Source organism: Leopardus geoffroyi, chromosome D1 (assembly GCF_018350155.1).
Source record: "Leopardus geoffroyi isolate Oge1 chromosome D1, O.geoffroyi_Oge1_pat1.0, whole genome shotgun sequence".
Lineage (NCBI taxonomy): Eukaryota > Metazoa > Chordata > Mammalia > Carnivora > Felidae > Leopardus > Leopardus geoffroyi.
Window position 1 is genome coordinate 23,399,899 of NC_059329.1, and position 27,075 is coordinate 23,426,973.

The window sequence follows — 27,075 nt, forward strand, 5'->3', positions numbered from 1 at the left end:
CCCTTCTCCTGATTTCTCAGGGTCCCCCAGTATTACTCAAGTCAGAACCAATGGCTTGTCCCACCTCTCTGCTCTAAGAACATATCGCCCATATACTTCCACAGCTCTCCCATCACCCTGCCTTCTGCTATTTTATTATATGCCTGTCTCCTCACTGGACTCAAAATTCTCCGAGAGCTGCAGCCAACTGTGTCAGTGGCCCGCCTCCCTCGCCGTATTCCTGACTCTTGACCACTTTAGTGCCCGAAGGCTAACTGCTAATCCCTAGTATCGGCAACCCGAGGTCTCTCTTAAGCCAAAGGACACTCGGCCTCACGGAGGGCAGGCCAAAAGTGCCAGGGAATTTATAAACTCACCCCAACAGGTCACAACCAGTTACTGACAAGAGCTGGCAGATCCATTCCTCACTCTTTGGGTGGTCCAAATTTGAGGTGTAAATGCCACCTCCCTTCTCTGGCATTCCCACTGGGGGTGGACTCCAGCCACCCAGTCTAGTAGCCGGCTTGATGAGACCGCCTGTGTTGGATGCCCTCCCTTTCCCATGTCGATTCCCTGTCATCCTTCTGGCACTCTCTGGACCTCCCAGATGGACCATTATAGGCAAGACCTTGCTCAGGGCCTGTTGCTGGCTGAACCTGAGCTAAGATGAGGCATCCTCTCTCTGTCATTCATCTCCACGTCTCCCACAGCACTCGGCACACAGCAGGTGCCTGATAAATCTTCTCTGATTCAGACAGAAACGAGCCAGAGGAATAGATGGGGGAGGAATGTCGTCCAGGGGGCAGGCCAGGGGGCGGGGCCCAAGGATCCCATTGCAGAATGGCTCCTCCCTTCCTCTCTTCCTTGAGGTCAGACTCCCCCTCTGTACCTGCTCCGGTCAAAGCTCTGGGTGCAGAGTCTCCCAGGGTCCAGCCACCGTCCTTCCTCAGGGAGAGGAGAACAGCTTGGTATAGTGTTTGAGATTCGTTCATGAATAATGGTTGAGAAGTGCTGTTCTTTAGTATGAAGAATAGTGGTTATTCCTGGCACATTTGACTTGGAGGTGGGGAGTATTACATTGCTCTATTTATCCCACACTCTGTACGCAGTTACTGAAACTGTCGCCATGTCCTATATTCCATAGGCCATTATGTGTATTTCAAACCATTATATAAATGGACTTGATTTGGTACTTCTGAATGTCATTAAACTCCTCCTATACCAGTAACAACATAGTTTCCATAGAAACTAATACATTTGAGAAGGAAAGGCACAGGGAAGAAAGCAGATGGAACGGGGGGAAAAATGCGTCCGTCCGATTATTATTTCCAGAACGCAGGACCCAGTGACGTGACATGGCCACTCCACGGAGATGGGGCAAGCTCCTTCAGGTTTTTATTGACTCTCCTTTGATAAGAGCCGTGGATAATTCATCTCAGCCTGAACCTGCTCATTCCAGCACACAGCTCTAAAAACTTTATGGCACCGCAGGCCATTAAGCACGCTCATTTATTCAGACTCTTTCACCCTAGGGAGAGGGGTGGAGGGAGGGTCTTGGCATTCAGGGATGAAGCTATTGGAGCTCACTGAGGATGGAGGGAAGGGAGGCAGAGAGAAGAAAGGAAGCCCCCTCAGGACACAGTGCGCAGAGGGTGAGACCCCAGGATTTTCCCAGTGGCTGTCACCTAAGTCACTTGGTTCCATGGCCACCAGTGCAGTTAGATGATAAACTAGATGTTCGGGGGTTGAAGGGGTTGAAGCCCTTTGTGAGAGCCTGGCCGAGGAGGTGCCCATGGCCTTGGTAGACAGCAAGTTTTCCCTCTCTGGAGGGATGCAAACATACGTTGCAATGGCCTCACAAAAAAAGTATGAGGGCGCTCCTGGGCAGTATTCACTTGGCCTAGAGTTTGACTGGATTCCCTTTATCTCCTCCTGTGCATAGCTGGTTACAGCAATTGTGCCATTGTATGTTAATTGCCGTGATATCCTTGGAGGCAGGAACCATGTCATTACACACCAAGGGCCTACCCTAGCACAGGGCCAGGCACTGGTGACTAAGGGAGCGTACAGCACTATAGCATTCGCAAGTGTTCCTGTGCATTGGTACTTGGCGGGGATACCGACCATCAGAAGGGGGTGTGGACTGGGTGATCTTTGGTCCCTTCTGGCCTTGAGCACCTCGGATGACACGGTTCTAAACTGCTCTGACGATGCCTGGGATTAGAATCTAGGTTCTTCTGACTCCCCAGCTACAGTGCTTAGCCAGCAAGCATACTAACCACAACGCTGAAAGGAAAAACGAAAACAAAACAACCGCAGTAGCAGCTTGGTATGAAATATATGCAGTCTCCCCCAAGGGGCGGGCAAAGTTCCTGAGGACGGGGCTGTGTCCAGCCTCTCTGAGGTTCCTGAGCCAGGCACAGTGCTGGGCTCACAGGGGGCAATGGCTCTACTCTCTCTGTGTCATGTCCACACCAAAGAACCTACTCCCCTTCCTTTTCTCTTTGCTTCTCGTCTCTTTCAAAACACAGCCTCAACCCATATTTCGTGGGCAGACTTCCCTGATTGGTCCACCCAACCCTGTGACTCCCCGACTTCCAAGACTCAGCATGGTAAAGAGACAGGAGGACCCCACCTAGGGTCAGAAGCCTGGGTTCAAGTCTTGGCTCTATCGCTTGCAGGCTGAGATACTCAGGGCAAGTCACATGACTTTCCTGAGTCTCAGCTTCCTCTTCCTCACGTGATCTGTAATGTTTCTTCTAGGGGTCCCTGATTCTCAGATCACCCAGTCCCAGCATCTTGGGAGCCACCGACCAGGGGCAGAGAAGGTTACTTCTCTCGCTCTTCTTTCAATGTCTACGTTGTACAAACATTATGCTAGGGTCCTGGGATGTAGTGGAGACCCAACGGAGCTTACAGATTAAGGGAAGGGTAGGGAAGACAAGTATTAGTTAAATAATGGCAATAAGAACTTATATGTACACACTGAGCTAAGAAGGACCAGTAGAGACAAAGGCCCTGTGGCAGACGGGCCATTCCTGTTTGAGGAGCTGAAAGAGGCTGATGTGTCTGGGGTACAGTGTTAAGGGGACAAAGATGAGGACTGGATCATTTATAGCCTTGTAAAATATGCCGAAGATTTTGATATTTTTTTCTAAAAGCAATACAAAGCCATTCACATGTTTTCAAGAGGACGGTGACATCAGATTTGCATTTTGAAATATTGCTCTGGCTGAAGTGTGGAAAATGAATTGAGGGGGAAGGCGGGGGCATGATGGGTGCAAGGAATCTGCTAGGAGAGCGCTTCAGTAGTCCAGCGAGGAACAGTGGTGATGGGGACAAGGGCAGTGGCCGGGAGGTGAACACAGGTGGTTGGACTCAAGAGACATTTGGGAGGTGACATTTCTAGGTCTTGTTGAGAACTGGATGTGGATGAGGGAAAAGGAAGTTAAGAACATTTTTTTTAACGTTTATTTTTTTTTTGAGAGAGAGAGAGAGAGAGGAGCAGAGAGAGAGAGGGAGACACAGAACCTGAAGCAGGCTCCAGGCTCCAAGCTGTCAGCACAGAGCCTGACGTAGGGCTCCAACCCACAAACCACAAGATCATGACCTGAGCTGAAGTCGGAGGCTTAACCGACGGAGCCACCCAGGTGCCCCAAGGAAAAGGAAGTTTAGAAAGGAGCTGGGCAGGGTCTGTGGCCAAGGACCACCTTAGATAAGCAGGTTTCCCAGTAGGAATGGTGGCTGGAGGCATGGGACCCAGAAAAGTCTCTGGAATTCTCCATCAGGTCATGGAAGGAGAAAGGCAATGGCGGGTCTCTTGTTCCAAAATGCCAAGTGAATTAAATAACAATCATAAAGTGCCCTGGAAATCTGCGTCTTGCCATAAATAATAAACAGGAACGTTATACAAATAACCAGCTTTGCAGCCCCAGTGGAAGAAAACACATCAGTAAGAAAAATGAAATAAGAAAAAATGCACCCAAAAGCCCCAACGAACAAAATGACAGTATTAGCCAACATCCTGGGGGCTCTTGCAGGCAGTGAAAGAATAGTCTCTGGAAGTTATGGGGCCTCAGCATAAGCTAGCCTGCCGCGGCTGCACCAGTCAGAGCGGCAGGGGTTCAGAGGTCATCAGACCCGGTCTCCACTGGATCAGGTCCCTGAGCCAGGGTCCTGCTGCCCCTCCGCTCTGAAAAAAAAGCGCAGACTATCCTGTAGGCCTGCTTGACTGCCTCATTGCCACCCAGGGGACAGCTGACATGGGCCTGAATTCACTCTCATAGAACAGACAGGAAAAAGAAACACAGGTCTGCCTTCTGAGGCTGCTGAGCAAAGCCAGCCCGTCAATACCCTGGTCCTGGATCCTTTGGTGACCAGAGCATTTAAAATTAGGGGGTGAGTGGTGAGAATAGGGTGTGCGCAGCGTCCTGGGAGCCAAGATAGATTTTTTTTTGAGTCATCGCATTTCAAAGGCTTAGAGATGATCATATCCAACATTATTCACTTTCATACACGAGAAGGTTGACATCTGGATGTTCAGGGACTTGCCCAAGGTCACACAGCTGGCTCCGTATGTTTAGGTGCTCCTTCTACTACACTGATGGGGGCACCTCTTTTTCTTACCAACTCTGTTAAGGGAGAGACAGGAAACAGGGGGCATTTTAGGCAAATTTCTGTGGACTGGGGAACAGGGGTGCGGAAAGAAAGGATAGACTCCATGCCGGCACAGATAGTTCAGAGAGCTGCTGAAGACGCCTAGGCTCCTATCCTCCCGGAGTTCCCACCCCGGCGCATGGGTGAGAGGTGAGGTCGGGCAGAGGGCATCGTGGTGGAGGTGTGTTTACGTTGAGTCTGGACTAGGAGGACGGCGCAGCCCAGGAGCTGCAGGGCACGCATGAGCCTGTAGGGGGCCTCCATCTGTGGGACCGGCTTTCTCCTTCCCGGGGGTTCGAGCCCCTCCCCAGGGGCCCAGAGGTCTCCAGTGAACAGAAGCTGCCTTTGCTAATCACTTGCATTTGTTTCTTCCTAGGAAGATGAAAACGACAGCGCTAGGAGGCATTTCTGCTTTCCCTTCACTGAGCTGGGAGAAGCAATCGGTCACTGCGGAAAGTCCCGGAAAACCCCCGCCCCGCCAGCTGTGCGCCGCAGAGGGTGCGCCTGTGGGGAGGAGGCAGGGTCTCCCGCGCAGGCGCACCTTGGCCTCAGAAAACTGGCAGGAACGAAGGCCAGGACTTCGCTGTCTCCTTTCTTCTCCATTAAACATCCTCTTCCTCATTTCCCCTTCTCAAGAGTCCTAGGGGCTAATAGAATTTTCTGGTTCCTTAGAAATGATCTTCCCTGGGGGCGCCTGGGTGGCGCAGTCGGTTAAGCGTCCGACTTCAGCCAGGTCAGGATCTCGCGGTCCGTGAGTTCGAGCCCCGCGTCGGGCTCTAGGCTGATGGCTCAGAGCCTGGAGCCTGTTTCCGATTCTGTGTCTCCCTCTCTCTCTGCCCCTCCCCCGTTCATGCTCTGTCTCCCTCTGTCCCAAAAATAAATAAACGTTGAAAAAAAATTAAAAAAAAAAAAAAAAAAAGAAATGATCTTCCCTGGTCTCCGTCTCTCAGTCCAGGCCTTTCCTGATTTCCTCCCACACCACCTGGAGACTTCTGTGTTCTGCCCCCCTTCCCCCAGCCCCTCCCACTTTCTCTGTATCTTCAGCTGCCCTGAAAACCAAACCAAGTTAAAGCGTTAGGGGCTTCCCTTCTGTTCATGGCCTGAGCCTCCTCTTTTGGAATTCCAAGAGCACTGGGATGGATGTCAGGAGACCTGGAATGTGGTCCTGGCTCTTCTGGCAACTTCCCATTGAGCCTAGGCAAGCCACTCAATGATCCTGGGCCTCCCTGTGTTGGTGGTCGCCCTATAAGTCTAGGGTTGTTGAAGTTCTAACACAGAGGAATACCAAGCTTTTCAAGAGGCAGGCAGCGCCCCTCAGCAGATGCCATGTGAAAGCTTTCTATCCTGCCTATGAATAGTGTCAACCCTGGGTAGGCAATGTGCATTGACAAGGTGAGTGGTTCTGGCTGGGATCTCCAGGAAAACTGGAGAGAGCCAGTTTTGAGAAGAGCCAGGAAAAGGGAAGGGAATACAGGTGTGTGTGTGTGTGTGTGTGTGTGTGTGTGTGTGTGTGTGTGTCAGGGGTGTGGGATAAGGAAACAGTGGGAACAGTTCCCTTTGCAGATTTGGTGGGCGTATCTGTCTAGAGATGCCCCGAGGATGTGGCCCAGCAGTCGATGGGGAGAGGATGGAGAGCTGGTGCAGAGAGGAGGGAGACCACTTGTGGGGGCCTCTCCTCGGCTGACCTGCCCGGGCCCTGGCCTCCAGTAAGGGGCTGTTGTACCAGAATAGGAGGAGGGCTGAGAGGTAAGACTTAGGACACTCACTTTGTGGAAAGCTCCATGTCAATTTGCTCTGCCTGGTGGCTCTTTCTCAAGACCCACCTTACACCTGTGGATGACTTCGTGTATCCCTCTGTTGTCTGTCAGGGCACTGATTCATTAGTTACATTACAATTGATGGACTACTCCTTATGTGTGAGACACTGGGCAAAGGCCCATGGGTAGGCGAGGAACATCTTTGCCTAACTCTTAGGTGGGACAGACAGCCTAATCAATAATCCCCAATTAGAGTAAGTGCCACAAAATAAATAAGCCGGTTGCCACGATGGAGCATAATGGTGGGGGAAGAGGGGCATCTAATTTAGGTAAGGCAGTCCGGAAGGATTTCTTTATGAAGGTGACAGTAACATGGGGAGGTACCTGTGTGTTTGAACTGTGGGCTCCTTGAGGGCAGGGATGATGTCTTATTTCCTGTGAAAGCTCCAGTGCTTAGAACAGTGTCTGGCATTTATTATGCCAATTGGTATTATTTTTGTGGTAGGTGTTCAATGAACTTTTGATGAATAAATAAATGATCTCTTTCCAGCAGTTCCTATTTAAAGCACCATGTACTTAATCACATGAAGACAATTATGTCGAACACACCTGATATTCTTACGCCTAATCTGTCTTCATTTCCTCCTCTCTCGTCTGCCCTTCACTGAATTTTGTTTGTGTCTCCATGTGATGCCTCAGATGGGTTGAGTCCAAACAGGAAAGAACACACACACCCCTCCCCCCCCCCAACACATTACCCACCAAATGCTGCAGATTCTACCCGAGAAGCTATTAAGCGCTCCCAAATAGAGCAAACCTCTCATTGACTATCACATGCCTCCTTAAACGATCTTTGAATAGCGTTTTCTTTTTATTGCTTTGTGTAGTTTAACAGCACCAATTGTGATTACTCTAGCTGATGATAAACCCCAGATCTATAAAACTCCTGTTCATTCATTATTTTTTCTCTTGCTCCTTCTCAAGCTATTATTATTATTATTATTTTTTAGACTGTAGCAAGGAGTAGGGGGAGGGAAGAGGAAGAAGGAGATAAAAAGATACCAAATTAACAAGGAGACAGATGAAATAGGAGACCACTTCTCTTCCGGTGACAGACACCCTATTAGATACTGCTAAAACAGAACAAATATGCTTTAATACGGAACAAGTAGGTCTTTTATATTTATTCTAAATTGGAAATATTATGATCACCACCTTATCTTTAATGGAAGAAGCAGCTAATTGTTCCAATATCTCACTAATTCCAGCATCTGGGAGAAAATTATTTTTTACCATTTTACCAATTGTTCAATTTATACCTAGGTGTGGACAGCGATTCCTGTTTCTTGATCTATGTCATGGCTGCGATTCCAGTTCAATTATTAATAGGTGGAAGTTATAATTATTTTGAGTATTGGTACAAGATAATTATAAACCATAAAACAGCTCCCCATGCTTGCTGATGCCTTTTCTTATCCGCAGACGTGCTGGAGTTTGGGCATGCGCGTTTTAGAGACAGAGGAGAACATGCATAATGTGGCACTTGGGGTAGCAAGACTGGCTGCAGTGGGGAGCAGAGGAGCCTTTGCCTCCCCCGCAGTTCCTTTCTCTTCTCCTTCCTTGCCTCCCACCCTCCAGAGCCAAAGCCAGTCCATAGCCTGCATCTCCCCACTGTCTCACCCTCCTCCCATCTGGTCTATTTGTTGTTGAGATGTGGAACTCATCATATGCGGTGGCTTAGCTTGCTTGCCACCCCTTTGTCTCCTTGTTTACCCAGCAGCAGCAGCAGCAGCAGCAGCAGCAGCTACTGTGTGTGTGGCTGTGTGTATGTGCAGGAATGTCTGTGTTGGGGAAGTTGGGAGGGGTGAGAACGACAGGCAAAGGGGGAGGCAGGGTAGGGAGTTAGCTGCTCTGTTACCCATTGGCTAATGCCTCTATTCCCTCCCTCTTTCTGAATAACTTGCTTTATTCCCAATTAATCTTCACTAGGGGGAGGGTTTTGGCAGGGGTAAGGTACCTGGGATTGCTCATTCTTAACCAAGTCGACCACAGCCAGGGGAAAAAGAATAACACATTTGGGTGGATTGCATGTGTTTGGAGAAGGGGCTCAGAGAGAAGAGGCACTGTTTTGGTATCTTCCCATTTTGACAAGAAAAAAACTCTTTAAAATGCCATCTTCAGGGCACCTGGGTGGCTCAGCTGGTTAAGCGTCCAACTCTTGATTTTGATTCAGGTCACGATCTCACAGTTTGTGGGTTCGAGCCCCGCATCAGGCTCTGCTCTGACAGTGCGGAGCCTGCTTGGGATTCTCTCTTTCCCTTTCTGTCTGCCCCTCCCCTGCTTGTGCCCTGTCTTTTTCTCTCAAAGTAAACAAACATATAAAATTTTTAAAAAATGCCATCTTAGTTTAGTTTTTGCAGACAGCAAAGCTAACTGTCCTCAGAAATAATCAGATCCTAGTCTTGGTTCCAAGTCCTCCTGTAGTACCCCCCTCTGACTCCTTTCCTTCCCTTTTTAATTAAACAGTATCTAATGTCTACTTAATATTAAATTTTTTTCTACCATTTTTTATTTTTATTTTTTTTAATATGAAATTTATTTTCAAATTGGTTTCCATACAACACCCAGTGCTCATCCCAACAGGTGCCCTCCTCAATGCCCATCACCCACCCTCCCCTCCCTCCCACCCACCCCCCATCAACCCTCAGTTTATTCTCAGGTTTTTTTTTTTAAGTTTATTTATTTTTGAGACAGAGAGAGACAGAGCATGAACGGGGGAGGGTCAGAGAGAGAGGGAGACACAGAATCGGAAGCAGGCTCCAGGCTCTGAGCCATCAGCCCAGAGCCCGACGCGGGGCTCGAACTCACGGACTGCGAGATCGTGACCTGAGCCGACGTTGGACGCTTAACCGACTGAGCCACCCAGGCGCCCCTTTATTCTCAGTTTTTAAGAGTCTCTTATGGCTTGGCTCTCTCCCTCTCTAACTTTTTTTTTTCCATTCCCCTCCCCCATGGTGTTCTTTTAAGTTTCTCAGGATCCACATAAGAGTGAAAACATATGGTATCTGTCTTTCTCTGTATGACTTATTTCACTTAGCATAACAGTCTCCAGTTCCATCCTACCATTTTTTAAATCCCTGGTTCAGAGTATTATCATTATACCTTTCTGCTATGGCAGATGCATTCAGAACCCTTGCTACATAATGAATTGTGTGTTCCCCCTGCCATTTCTGTGTTAAAGCCCCTAACCTCCAATGTGACTATATATTTGGAGACAGGGCCTTTACAAAAATAATTAAGGTTAAGCAAGTCATAAGGGTGGAGCCCTGATCGGACAGGATTAGTGTTCTTATAAGAAGAGACACCAGAGATCCAGTTCTCTCTCTCTCTGTGCCCCAGTGAGGGTACAGTGAGAAGTGGCCATCTGCAAGCCAGCCAGAGAGCTCTCACCAGAACCTCCCCCTGCTGCCACCTTGCTCTTGGACTTTCAGCCTCCAGAACTGTGAAGAAACAAGTTTCTGTGGTTAAAGCCATCTAGTCTGCAGTATATTGTTATGGCAGCCTGGGCTGACGAATATACCCCTCCCTTAGCCACTGATGAAAGGTTGTAGGGGGTGTTCATCAGCCTTGTGGCATGATTCTTTTTAGGCCCCAGGATCTGAAGTCACTATCCTTCTGCTGGGGTCAGACACTTGGAACTTGAGGTTTCTAATCCAGCCTAGCTCCTGACTTTCTGGCTTCCCCAATCCCTGCAAACCTCATTTTCAGCTTCTCTAATGAGCGTTGCCAGCAAGAGAATGTGTCTATTCAGCACTACGGACAGAGGCACCCTGTCAATTCCCACAAATTAGAAGTTACTGGCTAGCACTCTCACAAAGGTGGTATTGGGGAGGGAGGAGGTGGGCTGAGCAAGAGACAAATCAGGGAGGAAGACCACCTGGCAGGATGCGGACAATGCAGCCCCTAACCCTGGCTATGCTCAGCCATGGGGCTCCTACAAACGACAAGTGCCTTCTTGATGCTGCTGCCTTCTTACACAGGCTGCACAACGCAGGAGGGGATTCTCCTTGTACTCAGTTGTGCTGGCCTAACTCTTGTCAAACTGTCACCATGATGGGTGCTGGTAACAAACCTACAGCTGGCAAGGTATCAGGACTGGGGAGACCATGGTGGTGTGGGTGTCACGGACCGTGGGCTGGGAGAAGAGCCAGCAAAGGAGCATGGGAAGAGGGCCTCAGAAGTTTGGTATAACTTTGGGGGTAGAGATGGTACAGGTGAGCTGCCTCCTCTATGCCTGGGATGGGAATGAGGCTCCAGGGGCTCTGGGCCTTGGGAGGGGAGGGGCCCAGCTCATGGCAAGCTGGCTGGTGGGGAGCCAAGGCTTCATTTGTCTGACTTTAATGAATAAATGGCATCCCCAGCCATTGTTTATCTACTTTTGAATCCTGACAAACAGTCTGTGGCATCTGATGGAGAGGGTTATTAGCTGCACGGAGACAGATGGCTGGGGATGAGGGGATTGGCTCTTTATTATAGCAGGCCCACAAGTGACAGCCCCCCTTTTACTTCCCAGCCTCCACATCAATGTCAATACCTTCCTAGAGCCTTCTGTGACCCAGTGAAGCCTCAGAGGAAAGACCCAGAGCAAAAGGAAGGTGGAACAGCCCATGAGTAAGAGGGAGAGATAGGGCCAGTGGAGTTGGAAAAGACAGCAGATTTCCAATTGTAAGTTCTATGAAAATAAAAGCTCTGCCTTATTCTTTACTATTTTCCCAAGTGCCCTGTAAGGTGCTGTTTATTCAATAGGCATTCAAAAAATGTGAATGATTGAAGAGAAAGGTAGAGAGGTCTGGATTAAAAAAGATAATAGAAGCAGATTTAATTGTGCTGGGTGAGTGGTTGGGGAACAAAGGTAGGAAGGAGAGAGGAAGACAAGTAGAGGGCACAAAGGGAGTAGGGAAGATAGCAGAAGGAAACGTGCTTACCAATCAGCATGCTGTGTTTTAGGCATTAGCTACTCTTCCCCACATTACTATATAAATAGCTTCATGGAAATCCAACCGCTCTGCCCACTGTCCCAGGTTCTTCTTCCTGCTACCATAGCAGCAGGGCAGCTGCAGGGAGGATTTCACCCTCCACCTTACCCCCAAGAGTGTGGGCAGGTTCTCACTGACCTTCATTCATTCTCCGAAACTTGTCCTTGGCCATGTAGCCCAGCACCAGACAGCATCCTCTCTTCTGGAGGCCCAGTTCTGGAAGAAAAGCACAGGTGAGTGAGCTTAGAATGGATCAGGTGTCATTGAAGGCCCCTCTGCAGGGGCTATGAAGCTGCTGCCTTTATAAACAGGGCTACTTATTTAACATTTATGTAGCACTTGCTATGGTCCAGGCATCATTTTAAGCCAATCACTCCTCATTTGATCTGCACGATAACTCTGTGAGGTGCGTACCATTATCTCCATTTTATAGCATCCCCGTTTACAGATGTTTTGAGTAGGCAGTCTTAAATGGAAGAACCAGCTGGTGGCAAAACCAGGAGTTTGAATCTAGGCAGTATGGCTCCAGAGTCCACGTTCGTAACCACTACTCACAGGTTAATGAGGCTCTCTATACAGGCTGGGGGCCTATACCCAGATCATGCTGTGGTTGTGATCAGGCCTGCCAAAAAAAGAGGCAGAGTCCAGCTAGTGGTGTCCGGGATGGAGCAAGGCAACCAGACACAGGGGGTGATTCAGAAGAATGACGAAGCGGCTGGGTGAATTTGGGGGAAGACGTGGGGGTGGAGGTAGGGGTAGAGGAGTCTACCTTTGGGGAGAGAGTGAGTTTCTGGGTCTGGGGATTCCCATACATTCCTATATTCCGGCACAAGGCAGTGCCGTCCTCAAGCACTTATGAGGTGTGGACTCAAGTGTGGAGCACAGGGATTGGAATGGCTAAGAGACACAAGACACAGATTCTGGTCCCACGAGACTTTGACACAACAGAAAAAATAAGGCAGGACAACGATTCTAGGTAGCAAATGCAAGAGTTTTTTTTTTTTTTTTTTTTTTTTTTTTTTTTACGGCATTTGGTAAATGGGTGCCCGCCGTGTGTGGGCGTTGGACTAGAGTACATCTGCCTCACAAGAGAACGAGATTTCCCCTCTGGTTTTTATCCTCTAATTCTGATCTGTCTTAAGCGCTTTATGGGCTTTGAAGCAATTCTACACCAAATTCCTCTTCTGATCCCCCACAGCACCCCATGAGGTGAGCAGATAGGTTACTGCTATTCATACTATGCAGATGGGAAACCCGAAGTTCAAAGATGTCAAATGACTTCCCAGGATTATTTTAGACCCCCTGCCCCACTTCTTTGCTTGGAACTCATACAAATGTGACAGCTGCCATAAACTTGGCGAATGGACAAGGGGTATGATTTCTGGAAGAGGGAATGTGACTGCACCCCCTCCCAGGGCTTGCCAGGCTTTCTGGGCACCCAGGGGTTCCCTCCATTCGTGTCTCAGGGAAGGTGGGTCCCAGTGAGTGCTGCATTAGAGCAACTTCTCTTGGGACACTGGGTGTTTCTCTGAGCCCTGGAGGTTAACATCTAGGCTGTTAGAGCTTAGACAGGATGGGCTCATTTCTCCTCCCTACCTCTCCATCCACCTCTTGTCACCCAGGTCTACCCTCCATGGGTTGCAGGATGAAAGGGTCCATGAGAGACAGATAAGTCAAGCTTAGGGGCTCTTGCCCTAGAGAAAAACAAAGCATGGCGTTCGGTGGCAGAATGCCACGGCCCAGGGAGGTTACTAGCTTTGATCTCTTGATTCTCTAAAGGGGTTTATTAACTATCAGTAAAGAGCAGAGAAGCAGATCTGAGCGTGCCTTTTCCAAAGGCGCTCACTTCTCTTCCGTCCCCTCCACGAGCACGCTCTTCTGAAGGCACGGCCAAGCCAACCTCACTTCAAACAGCTTTACATCTCAGGCGCCCAAATTGACGATGTTAAGTTCCCTCATCCAAGGCCTTGGCTCTTTCTTCAAGGGCTCCTGCTCTGTCGAGGGCCCTGTGGATCAAAGCCCCTTTGATGTTTACTTACTATATTTGTGGATTCTTTCTAACAACCACCTTCAAGAGGCAGGAATGCAGCCTGCCAGGAGGGGGCCAGCGGAAGTACAAGCTATGAGGAGGCTCTCAGCCCCTGCGAACAATAGCCCCTTGCCTGAGACTCTGGGACTGTATAGAAGCCTCAACATGCTGACGACAGGCAGAGTTAACCAGCCCATTATAATTGCACGACCATTGTTCATCACCACAATGATAAAACTGCTGACGGTTCTTATTATATTTTCCATTGACTTCTTATGCCCATCTAAAGCACATCAGCAGTGACTCCTAATGAGAAAAGGAGCTGGGGTCCCTGCAATGAGCCCAGGGAAGCACGGAGGAGTGGGGGCAGAAGGTGCTGGATGGATTTAGGCCAACATTCCTGTTGGTCTTGCTGGACCATCCCCTAAGCTCTCAAGAAAATGGAGCAGGCATAATTCTCCTAAAGATTGAGAGAGTGTGGGCGACCTGTTGAGTCCAGATCGTCTATGTTGGCGGTCTCTGCCACCCCAACTCAACCCATCGTGTGTCACATAATAGGTTGCCCCCAGGGTGACTGCCTGAGGAAAGAGGCCACATGGATGGTTATTGTAAGTAAGAGTCTCACGGACCATGTTTGATTTTCGCAAATGAGCAGGAAAAGAATTTTTTAAAAACCTGATTAATAAAAGAAATGGAGGGTGAGGCAATTTCTCAATGTATTTGGCTCATTTAATTTGATACGTGTGGGTTAGTCTTAATTATTTAGGCAGCTATATTACAAGGCGCTAATAAGCACACTGAAGAAATGTATTAAGTGAGAGGGCTCTCCAACTGAGTCCTCACTGAGAAGTGGGGAGAAGCCACTGGGATCCTTGCAAGAACGAGCAGGTTGGAGAATTAGTGAAGTGAGAATTAGATAGCTATCCACATATGAAAATTTGGGATGTTCTTTGGAGAGATTTGCAGAGCTAAATTAGAGGTCACTGGGTCCGCAGGAGGAAGCAGGGCTGAGGTGGGGGAGGGGAGGAGAATGTGGAAATCCAAGAGGGGAGGAGGTGTGTTGTCAAAGGCACTGAGCAGAGAGAGGGCTGGATGGGGTGTGGCGGGGGTGGCATCGGGAAGTAATCGCTTTGTCTTGGAGAAACTCTACCCCCGCCAAACGAAGCAGGCTCCTCTTAGGGGAAAGATGATGGACTGTGACACAAAGAATCTTTCACTTTGTGAGCTAGACCAGCCACCAGACTGCCACCTTCCTTGTCACACAAGGCTGGGACCGACAGTGGAATCAGATCACAGATGCCCATTTTAACAGCAAGATGTCAGGGTCTTCTCCATGTGGACCTTAGGGCTGCAGCCTTTGGTTGAGCACTTATCAGTACGGAACCATCAGATGTACCAAAGGCAGCCGTGGAAAATGATGAATAGGAATTGAGTCATCCTCGCTTAAAAGGAAAGTTCACAGCAAAGAAGTCCAGGGTCACCGGCAGATGGGGTGGGGAGGGCACTGTCTGAGGAGAGCAAAGGCTTAAGAAATACTATTCTGCAAGGAAACATTTATGGGGAAAGGGTATTGTTTCTTGGGAAGAAGTGAATGAACCCCAGGAATTCCTGGACTGTGAGCCACAGAAGGGCCAGGATTGTGCCATTTTCAGCTCTGAGCCCTTAGTCCCCAACACAGTGCCTGGCACATGGCAGGAGCTCAGGATAAATCTGATGATTCGATGCAAGCACCGACTAAAGACTATTGGGCAGTAGCCTGCTCTCCCCTACCCAGGTCAGTATCAAACCAGGTGGGCTGAAACGTGGCACAATGGAGTCAGCTAGGTGAGGATCGTGGCCGAGTGAATGAAAGTTGTAAATTCATTGGAAAAGAAGTCTAGGAAACGGAGCTTTCCTCTGGGAGGAATAAAAAGGGCTGACTTTGTAAATGGAACCGTTTTCCTTCAGTTTCACAGGGTGACGATGGGACTTTTTCTAGCCTTAGGATTTCTTTATTCTTAGAGGTAATAACAATGATACAGTGCTATTACTTCACATTTGCGGGACGCTTATTTTTACACGATGCTGTCATATTCACTACCTTATTAGATGCCCACAGTAGCTCTGTGAACTAGGTGAGGAAGAATGGTCTATTTCCTCCAGTTTGGTTTCAGAGACTGAGGTTCAGAGAAGTAAAAGGGCAGTTCAAGGGCAAAGTACGAGCTGATAATAGTACTCAGGTTAGAAGCCGGGTCTGATTTCTAGCTTTCTCAGGGGAAGGTCTCGGATCCCAGGGCTGCCGAGGCTGTGAATCAAGACAGACCAGACAATAGAGAACAGACGTTGGTGGCCCTGGCTAGGACAGTGTTGTGGGTTGAACTATGTCTCTTCCCTGCCCTTCCCCTCTCCCCCTCATTCACATGTGGAATGTGGATTCACCAGAGAACGTGACTTTATTTGAAGATAAGGCCTTGACAGAGATAATCAAGTTAAAATGCTCATTAGAGGGGCCCTAAGCCAATGCCCCTGGTGTCCTCATAAAAAGGGGACATTTGGAGACAGACACACATACAGGGAAAACACCATATGAACATGAAGACAGCCATCTACAAGCCAAGAGAGAGGCCTGGAGCAGATTCTTCTCTCAGAGAGCTCTGAAGGAACCGACAGGCCAGGTTTGCATTTTATAAAGACCATTTTGGCACTGGTGCAGAGGATGGATGGGGAGGGGTAAGCCCAGACAAGAGAGCGCCATTGTTTGACTATTGCAGTACTCCTGGTGAGAGATGATGGGCTGACATCTGCTCTCTCTCTCCCTACTCTCTGAAGACAGCCTGAGATCAGAAAGCAAGTGAAAGGACCCTGAGCTTTCTCAGGGGGACATTCAGAGCCTCTCCATCCCTGCCACCTTGACACAGGAGAGCAGTGGAGAGGCTGAAAATAGCTCACCAGATGGTTCCTGAGACCATATGGAGAAGGCGTCAGCTGGACCTGGCTAGAGTCACAGGGAGGCCATGTGTGCTTCGAAACTCTCAGTGTTGGCTGGAGCCTTGCTCTAGCACTCCAGAGTGAGCCATGCTCTGGGTGTCTCTGCACTTTATAAAATGTGGATACTAATAGTAAGACGCTCTGTACATGGTTAGTATGAAAATCAGATGCACTTGGTGAAGAATGCCTACAATGAAGTAGCTGGTAAGGGCGAGCTCAACAAATAGAAATGAAATGTCAGATTGGGGAGTAGGGACCGTTAAATTCCTCCCCCTTCTTTACAGGTATGAAAGGGGAGACTCATTCAAAGTGATATAATGAATAATGAACTTTGGGGCGGTGTTCTTTGGAGGCTATTGTGGTAGCTACAAGTCGAGGGACTGGAAGAGGAAGTGAGTCAGGAAGACCAGCCAGGTGGGTACAGCAAATGAGGCTGAGGCCCCAGAGGGGCTGAAGATGGAGAGAACATGGTGAATCTGAAAGACATTCTGGGAAGAGACTATGGGCTGAGTGCCAGAGTGGCCAAGCAGAAGGGGGCAGATGACCACAGTGGCTTTAGTTGGGGAGGTTGGGGGAAGAGAGGTGTCTGTGTCAGAAGCAGCTGACAAAGGAAGCCAATTAGGCCATGGGGGGGGGGGATAATGGCGCATTTCTGGACTTCTTGTGTTTGAGGTGATGGGGTTCCCAAGTGAAGCAGTCTTGGATGATTACATGAGCTATGAAGAAATACATTTTTAAAAAGTTTATTTACTTATTTTAAAAGAGAGAGAACAAGCTGGGAATGCAAGCTGGTGCAGCCACTCTGGAAAACAATATAGAGGTTCCTCAAAAAACTAAAAATTGCACTACTAGGCATTTATCCATGGGATACAGGTGTGCTGTTTCGAAGGGACACATGCACCCCCATGTTTGTAGCAGCACTATCAACAATAGCCCAAGTATGGAAAGAGCCCAAATGTCCATCGATGGATGAATGGATAAAGAATACACAATGGAGTATTACTCGGCAATCAAAAAGAATGAAATCTTGCCATCTGCAACTACGTGGATGGAACTGGAGGGTATTATGCTAAGTGAAATTAGTCAGAGAAAGACAAAAATCATATGACTTCACTCATAGGAGGACTTTAAGAGACAGAACAGATGAACATAAGGGAAAGGAAACAAAAATAATATAAAAACAGGGAGGGGGACAAAACAGAAGAGACTCATAAATATGGAGAACAAACTGAGGGTTACTGGAGGGGTTGTGGGAAGGGGATGGGCTAAATGGGTAAGGGGCACTAAGGAATCTACTCCTGAAGTTGTTGCACTATATGCTAATTTGGATGTAAATTTTAAAAAATAAAAAATAAAATGAAAAAAATAAAAAGGGGAAAAAAGAATAAGAAAAAAAATAATAGAATTCACGCATGTATGTTGTATAGAACTTTATGAAAAAGTATGCTGTTAGAACATGGCTTTATATCTACTTTTATTAAAATATTTTCCTTACTACATTACACAGGTAATAGTCTTTACCTGTGCATTTATTTTAATATATTTAAAATAAATATGTAATTATTATCATCTGACAAGAATTAAAAACTAATAGGTGGTGAAAAAAATTTTAAAAAAATGAGAGAGAGAGAGAGAGAGAAAGTGGGGAGGGGCAGGGGCAGAGAGAGAGAGAGAGAGAATGCACCCTGTCAATGAGGAGCCTGATGTGTGGCTCGAACTCATGAACCATGAGATCGTGATCTAGGCTGAAGTCAGATGCCTAACCTACTGAGCCACCCACCCAGGCGCCCCTGAAGAAATACCTTTTCAATCAGCTTTACTGACCTCAGAGAGCAGATGTCTTCTGTAGATCAAGTCATTATGTAATGAATAACATAGAAAGCAATGGAATAATATATGGGTAGACTCTGCCACAAGTGTTAGTACCAGCCCTGCACAACCAGCACATATTTATAAAGTGTGACAGGTATGGTATCCGGTCCACAGACGCTCATGGAGAGGCTCCTAAGTGCACCATGCGCAAGACAAAAACATGTAAGGCAAGCTTCCTCCCACAATGAGATGATAATCCAGTTGACTATGTAAGGCATATACTTGTGAAAAGGTGAACGAAAATCAAACACTGTAGTTCAGTAAAACAAAGTGTCATTAGCAGCATGTGAATTATTTCCACACTAATGGCAATAATTGCTACAGGTCATGGGGTGGCTCTCGCTAAGGGCCCCCGAAGGCTGGAGATTTGTCTGGGGGGTTGCCCTTGGTGGGCGTCCATACTGATGGCCTGACTCATCAAAAGCCAGTCTTGCCAGGATGCCTGGGTGATCACAAGATGCCAGAGCCTCGTGTTTGAGAAGTCTTCACCTTGATTCTGCTAAGCTCCTGCTTTCTGCTTCAGTTCTGCCTCACCCTGGTTTCAGCATTATTACTCACATCCCGGGCAATAATGGTGCCCATAAATCACGCAGAGATCACAGTTTTCTGATCAACCTCTATAGTAAAGAGGCCTGAAGAGGGGAATAGCAAAGGTTTATTAATCCTGACTAGTGTCTGCCTCTGGCCCTCCAGGACAAGTAATAAATGTTTAAAAGCCCAATAATACCTGTTTCATAATTTTTGACTCTCAGTGCTTGCTAACTCTAGGTTTATTAAAGAACTATAAACTTTACATTGTTGTAAAGACATAATTGCTATTTCATTACGTATTTAATATGAGTTAATTATATTATAACTAAGTTTTTCCCTATTCATATTAAGTATCAATTAGTTGTTTTAAACTATTGATTTCTATTTAATTGCCTGTGCTATTACATACCAATTAAATTCTTGTAGGAGAAACCTGAACCGGCTATAGTCTTAAGTTTTTAAGATAATAAATTAGATGGCAAAGCTCAAGTGGCGTTATCTTCTTTCAGGAAGGGTCAGCAATCATTGTGATAATTCCCAAAGGTCTTTGTGACCCACCAGCTCATCCTTGCTAGCTCCTGCAGGGGCAGACCTCCCTCCGATACCTGATGGTAAGAAGCTTCAGCTTCATATGTAGCAATGGCAAGAAGTAACTCTGGGGAAGCCCTTTGCCAGCCCCTGGCCTCCTCAGCCGCCTCAGCCTTCCCTTACTGGCTGGCACGGCCCTGTCCACAGGGCGGCTAAGGCAGGCAGTCTTTCAGTGATTCCTCACCACCAGCTGTGGGGTCCATGACTGCCCATGTTGCCGCTGGCCCCAGACCCCACGTGCCTACAGGAAGTCTGGTGCCCATGTGGTCACCACTCCTCTGGCTTCCCCAAACTCCTGGTCCACTGGCCTGACTTTACGTTGTGCTCAAGACAAATCGGACATTAAAAGGGTGGCAATGGGCGTTTGACTTTTCTCATCCTGTTTCCCCTTCACACCGACCTTGTAAAGACAGGTGTTACTATTCTTATCTTTATTTATAAAGAAATGGACATTTTAGATGGGTGAGGAGTCACCTAGGGTCCCTCAGCTATTGAGTGGCAAAGCTTGGGTCCACCTGTCTGCCTGACTTCATGCCTGATGCACCTTGCCATGCTCTGTTCTCAGTCCTCCATGAGAACTGAGTCTCTGCCCACCGGGCTGGCTCTTGGAGACCTTGCCTGGCTCCTGCCATCTTTCTTTTCACAGAAGGTTGGGCTCATCTTCTACCCTCAGACACTGCCTGGGGTCTTTCTCCCAACTAATTAATTGCTTGGAATTCCAACATGGCCACCAACTGACTGAGAATGTGGCCTTCCTCTGGGCCACTTGGGCATCAATGCAGACCCCAGGGGTTGCACTCCTCCCACACTCCTCTACACCCTGGAACTGGGACACAGGTTACCCTACCTCCTGGGGGGCTGGATGCAGCCCAGCCTTGCCCCTCTCCACTGGTTGGTATCACCAAGGGCTCCCCCATCTGGGGCCAAGCTCACTTCATTCATCATCACAATCAAAGTTGCCATTTATAGGGGCACCTGGGTGACTCGGTTGGTTGAGCATCTGACTTTGGCTCAGGTCATGATCTCATGGTTCATGAGTTCAAGCCCCACATCAGGCTTGCTTTGCTGCTGTCAGTGAGGAGCCCGCTTCAGGTCCTCTGTTCCCCTCTCTCTGCCTCTCCCCTACTCACTCTCTCTCTTTTCCTCAAAAATCAAGAAACATTAAAAAAAACAGTTGCAATTTGCTGATTGCTTACGATTTATTAGTCTCTGTGTTAGATACTTTGTACGCATTATCTTCTTCAATCATAAAAATTCTGTAAGTACTATTATTATTCCTATCTGCTAGAATGGGAAACTGATAATCCAAAAGATTCACTAACTCACTCAGGGTCATACAGCTAGTAAGTGTGGAAGCCAGTAAACCTGATTATGAGTGAGGTTCTTTGGATAACTGGTATAATATCTTTGTAAGAGGTGCAGGGAATAGAGGGAGAATTTAGTAATATTGGTTGAAGAATTTTATGGAAACAGTTTTATCACATGTACAAGATTACCTCAGCCATCTCTGGTTTAAGATGTCTGATCCCATGGGGTTAATTGCTATGTGAGGGAATATGACAGAGAAACAGGATCATGAAGGCCATCCCTCCCCCCTGGCCTGTCATCATTCTGCTTATCCTGTGAGGGACAGGGACTGCTGAAGGCCATATGCCTGCAAGGCTTTTAGACTTTTCCTGAGAGAAAGTTGGAAGTTGGTGAGTAATGTCTGAATGGGACCAGATGCTTGACAGCTGTGTGCCCTGTCCCTGGGGAGGCTCAGCCTGGTACAGCCAGTCAATCATAGCTAGGAGGCCAGGCAGAAAGAGGGCATCTCTTTTCTCCTTTTTCTTTTAGGACCAAAAGTGTCCCCAAAGGACTAAGACCAAGCGCCACGAGGAAGCCTCCAAAGTCCCCCCTACCTCCCCATACTCACACCCCATTCCATGGACTTGAGGTCCAGATCTTTGGGAAGGCAGAGGCCCAACAAAAGGCTATGAATATAAACTTGATGCATGGATTTAATCTTCACGCAGATTCCTGGAGATATGGATTATCAGCCCCATTGTATAGGTGGGGTTCAGGGAAGTTGAGTAATTTACCTGAAGTCACACAGCTGGGAAGTGGAAGAGCCAGGACCAAAATCTAGGCCCATTTGATCCCAGAGCCTGGGCTGTGCCATTCTGCTGGGATACGGTCTGGATGCTGAGCCCAGGTGACCAGCAGAGACCCCAGTGGGAAGAAGGGGACCATATGTGCTCAGAGGGTGCGGGCCAATGGAGTCATGGGCATTGCTGCCAGGGGGTTAGGGGGCACTGAGAAATCCTTGTGGGAGTCAGGCCCTGGAAAGTCCATGCCTGGAGAAGGATGGATTGCCTCCCTGGGAGACGGGGAGGTGGAGGCAGGACATGGAAGCATGGAGAACGGCTGCTGTTTAGTTATGTGCTTGCAAACCTCTGTGTCACCCATTTATGGCCCCAATAAAATCATAAAAGCTGAGGATTAACCAAGAGAGTCCCATAAGGGCCAGGAGCTGGCCTTAAGGAATTTATCAGTGGAGTCAGATATGGCCAGCCTCTGCCCTCAAGCCCTCTGCTGAATAGGGTGGGGTAGACAGAGACGGTTGCTCTCACCTGGTACAAGGAAAGGGGCGGCAGAAGGAAACAGTGTTCTGGGTGTTGGGGGGGGGCGGTGTACGGAGCGTAGGGCCATCCAATCTGGCAGTCCCACCCGAGGAGACAATGAGGGCAGCTGGGATGGTATGAGAGACAGAGAGAGAGACAGAGAGACACAGAGAGACAGAGAGGAGAGGAGGCACACGGTCGCCTATTACAGGGTCCTAGGATGGAAGGGCATTGGCTAAGCCTCAGTAGGCTGGAGGATGCCCCTCCACTTTCTGGGTAGAAAGCTGTACAAGAGGCAGGCCAGGCAATAGTTTGCTTTTGTCCTCAGGCAAACAGATCAGAGCTGCCTGTTCACCTGGCCTTGCAGCAGGGGCCGGTACCTCGCTGGGCACCTTCCCTGGAGCAGAAGAAGAAGGCAGGGGCTGTGAGCACGGAGCCCCTTGCTGCCCCCACCTCACCGTCTTCCTGAGCGAGGACCAGCCCGGGCCTGGTAACTTGGGTGATTCCAGGAGCTGAGGCTAGAGAGGAGCAGAGGCCCTGAGGGTGGGCCAGACATTGTCCTCCAGAGCAGTGTCGAGCTCCCTGCCACTGCCCCAGCTCACACGGCGAGAGAGGAAAGGAGGTGGTGGGGTTAGGAGAAGAGCCAGCAGAGAAGGCAGAGAACCCCCGCTGTCCTCCCATTACTGAAATCCTCCTTGAGCCTCACACACCCCATTACAACTCTGTATCTTATAATTAAATTGAATCTGCCAGTTACCTCTCAGCACGGCAGCAATTCAAGCTCATTGGAGGCTTTCTTTGTTTATTTTTATTTATTTATTTATTTAGTGATTATTTATCTAGCTACCCATGTAGCTACATGGAGGCCCTGGTGCAGGGTTTCTTGTGCCTTCGAGAAAATGAGGGTGTGCAAATGCAGTCTCTCCCCACTGGTGTATGTGGGCAGGGGCTGTAGGACCCGCAGGGTGAGCTGTTGCTGGAGGGTCCCTCTGGGAGAGGGCCAGGGTGACTGCCACAGGCTGGTTCCACCCCCTTGCTCTTGCCCAACATGCCTATGGAAGGTCCACTGATTCCAGAAAGCTCCATGGAAGCGCCTCACTCCCGAGGGATAGAACATGGGTCAGAGAATGTGGTCGTGACTGGCTATCAGCAGTTAACACAAGTTTGTTGTCTTCCGTGCACCTGTTAGATACAAGCTCTCCTTGAACCCTCAAGACACCCGAGATATTCTTGGAGGCGGGCACAAGGACCAGAGAGGTTCTGAGAGTTGCCAGAAGTCACCCAGCTGGTAACGGCAGAGTTGGGATCTGAACACAAGAATTGGGACAAAATCAAGCCCTCTCATCTTCCCTAGAACCCCAGATCCAAGCTGGCAGCCCAGCAACAGAAACCAGAGCACCTTTCTTCTCTTTAATGCTAACCTTTCGGCAGTGAGGGGGGGCAAAGGAGAGCCTGAGAGCTTTGATTAGGAACCAACCCCAAACAGATCCACGGGAGTGATTCTGAAACACCAGCCATCACTTAATAAGAACATGAGAGTTTACTCCCCACAAGGCTATCCCAGTGAGAGGCTGATTGCCATCAGGCATGCAGGGGACTGCACAGGCCGTGCACATCGATAGCTGAGTCCCAGAGACGGGACCCCATTTGAGGAGAGGACGAGGATGACTGGGATAGTATGAAAAAGAGAGAATGCATCTGCTCCCATATTATGGTGAGAGAATGGGAAGGAATTCCAGACTCCAGCTCACACCTTAGACAAATCTCCCCTGCAGAGAAAATGGTACGTATTCACCACCATTCACCATCTTCTCCCTTGCCCACCTGCGCCCGCCAACCTGCTGGTTGGATCATTTGTGGGCCATTAAATACTTCTCAGAGCAGGGATGGGCGGTACCACCGAAGACCTGCATCCACACCGACCACTCCTGGTCTGTTCTGGAGCAAGGGAACTCACAAGGTTTTAGTGCCTGTGGCCAGTGGCAGCCCATGTGTGTCTGTGACCAGTCTGTCCACAAGAAACCATGAGGGACCTTGACTCAGGCTCTGTCCTGACCACAGAGGATGGCACAGCCACATGAAGGAAGTTGGTGGCCCAGGCCCGAACTATGGAAGGATGTGTACCTCTTGTTAGTTTGGAGAAGGTTCTCTGGTTGGAGGACACAGTGAGGTAACCTGGTCTAAGACAAGGAGAGCCTTTAAACCGAGGGATTTGGGGAGCAGATTGTCCACAGCTGTTCTGACGTATAGATCTTGGATGGGACAGCCAGGTCCTCCCCTGGCTCCTGAGGCTAAGAGAAGCCAGTCAAGGAAGCTTGGACCACTGGGTCCATCCCCCTTGGGACTTCTCACACAGTAGTGTAGCCTTTTGATCGGAGGTATCTGCTTCATTTCCTCAGTCTGTGAAGTGGAGATCTCTTGGGCTGTGGTGAGGACTGGGGGATAATTTATGCAAAAAGCTGGAAGGTAAAGGTGAGGACAGGTGTATTCCTATGACCTGTTCAAACATATGGAGCGAAGGCTGGACATACTGTAAACAACTCCACAAAGAGGCGTTAGAAAAATAACAACGTAATATATTATTATAAAAAGCACGGGTGTGCTGAAAGTCAGAACAAGAATAAAATAAGCCTGCAGTTTAGCCTGAGGGCTCTGGTTCTGAATAGAGGCTCTTATACCGTTGTGAAGACGATGTCCACAGCCGCTTGGGGGACAGCTACGCTCAGCTCTCTGGAAAGGGGCTGGCTCATGATGACCCTCCAGGGCCCTATCACCCATGGCTTGCATGGTAATGTAGGGCTACAGCTGGTGCTTTGTAGAATCAGAGAAGCCAAGGGGCCTGAAAACGGTCATCGTCAACCTTGCCAGCAGCTATTGAGTAACTGCAGAGTGAGCACAGGGCACGTGCTGGGCACTGGGGTAGAAAGAAGGTTAAGGTCCACCTTGGGGTCTTATAAACCAGCCAAGGAATTAGAACAAACCTGGAGGAAGACCCAGATAAAGGTCCTCTCGTGACCGGTTCAGTTCAAGCAGGTGATGGAAGGTTCTAACCTGGCACAGCTCAGACCCACATGGAAGGTGGCGCCCAGCTCTGTAAGCCATTCTTCAAGGGGCGCAGGGCAGACCCAGCAGCACCCAGAGGCTGGTGCCAGGCCAGCAAGTGTCTGTAAGTCTTGCCACACGAGGCACAGGTGAAGAGTTGGGGTGTGCAAGTAGGAAAGAGAAAAGACTGACTGCGGGGCTTTAGGGCAATGAGTTTGGACCAGGCAGTGGGGACTATAAGGAGGCAGGTTTCAGTAGAAAAAAAGACGTTATCTTCAGTGCAAGGTGTTAGCGTCTCTTCACAAGGACTAAGGTCAGACTGGAGCCCAGGGAATGTACACCATTGTCTCATCCTGGGGTGTCGGCTGCATCCAGTGGAGCAGTGATCTCGTGCCAGCTGGAATCTGGTTCCCATCTGCATTCGGTGAGGTCACATTGGCAGCCTCAAACTGGCCATGGTGAGTATTTCCACCAACGAGTAGGACAAGGCTGCTGTGAAGGCTTTTCCCCCCGCACGCTCTCCTTCCCGAGGGCTGGGTTACCAGCACACCCCTGGCTGAGCTTTAACATCTGAAGAGGGGTCTGTTTACCTTGGTTCCGGCTTCCAGGTCTTTCAGACGTGACTGAGGGCCTCCACCTGTGATTTCTGCTTCCTGTCCTGTGAGTCACCATCCCTCCATGTCTCATCCTGTTTTTGCTGATGACTTGCTGAGCTGAAGCTGCTGACTGGATGGCCACGATGGCTCATGTGGTTCCCTCCCTCACCTCCTGGCAGGACTGCCACTCCACCATTCCAGAAAGGTCACGACTGACGTGCCTTTAGGATCTTCAGAGGGGGCAAACTCACAACCTCTGCATGGGCAGCATCTGCTAATGGCAGCAAGTTCTTCCAGATGCTTCTGCAGAGGCCCCCTGCTGCACTCTTCAGCAAATGCTTGGAACAGTGGGAAGAGGGATTTCTTCCTACATCCATCGCTACCAGGGAAGGTATCGGTAAGAAGCTGGGTGTGAGATCCTGAAGGGAAGGACTTACCACCGTAAGGTCCCCTGCCCCGGGCAGTGTGACAAAACAGCTATCACGTACTGCCAGGAACGGTGGTAAAGCACTTCATATAAATTACCTCAGTTAATTCTTACACCAGTCTTGGGAAGAGGCACCATGATGGTCTTGGTTGTGCAGTTGAGGAAACTGGGGCTCAGGAAGGTTAAATACCTCACCAATGGCAGCTCAGCTATAGAGCAGCAGAGCCGAGACCTGAATCTGGTCTGAGTCCTATCGGATCCTGGTGCCCCGCCCCCTCCCCCCAGGTATAGGACTTCACCACTCACAAATCCAAATCTCCTGTCTACACCGTGGGGGTGAGGATGCGGGCAGCTCTGAGTGCCTGTCCAGTGTTCCCCGAGGAACCTTCTGTGTGGTGAGTGGAATGACGTGTCAGAGGGTGCTGAGTCAGCTTGCTATCACCCAAGTCCCTCTCTGCTATGAAGAGAGAGGCAGCAGAAGCCGGAAGCTTTGGGGGCCGGCCACCGGGGCCTGGTTGCCCCTCTTCTCTGCGCTCCCTGCCAGAGTTGAGCCATGGCATCTGCAGGGACCGAGCTCCACGTCAGACATCAGCGATCCTGTGCCCTGCTGGGAGCGTCCCTGCTTGGGGCAGATGCTGGCCTGATTTTCCTGGGAACCCGCCTCTGCTCTAATTAACTGGGTGAACTTGGGTGAGTCACCTGCGCTTTCTGGGACTCAATTTCCTCACTTAGGAAATAGAGAGTCTGAACTAGGGCAGGAGACTTAACCTGGTGTCTGCGGACCTCTAGGGGACCTCAATCAGGGCATCTCATACCCTCCTGAATTTGCATACAAAACTGAGTGTGTATACATTTTTCTAGGAGAGAACCATGACTTTTGTGTATTCTCAGAGGGGATGATGCTCTCCCACCAAAGAACTAATAGCCTCTCACCAAAAAGATCGCTAAGGTCCCCCTAGCTTTTGGATTTGTTGGGTCTGAGAGGCCCCCTT

General features: G+C 49.1%; 1 protein-coding gene across 7 annotated transcripts in view; it reads right to left on the reverse strand.

Annotated features, from left to right (window-relative positions):
* Positions 1–27,075, reverse strand: part of KIRREL3 (kirre like nephrin family adhesion molecule 3) — a 556,991-nt gene that overhangs the window by 115,453 nt on the left and 414,463 nt on the right. For all 7 annotated transcript variants that reach the window (XM_045483435.1, XM_045483436.1, XM_045483432.1 and 4 more), the window contains one exon: positions 11,567–11,644. In XM_045483435.1, coding sequence (XP_045339391.1) covers positions 11,567–11,644 — 78 coding nt within the window. The remainder of the gene's footprint in view (positions 1–11,566; positions 11,645–27,075) is intronic.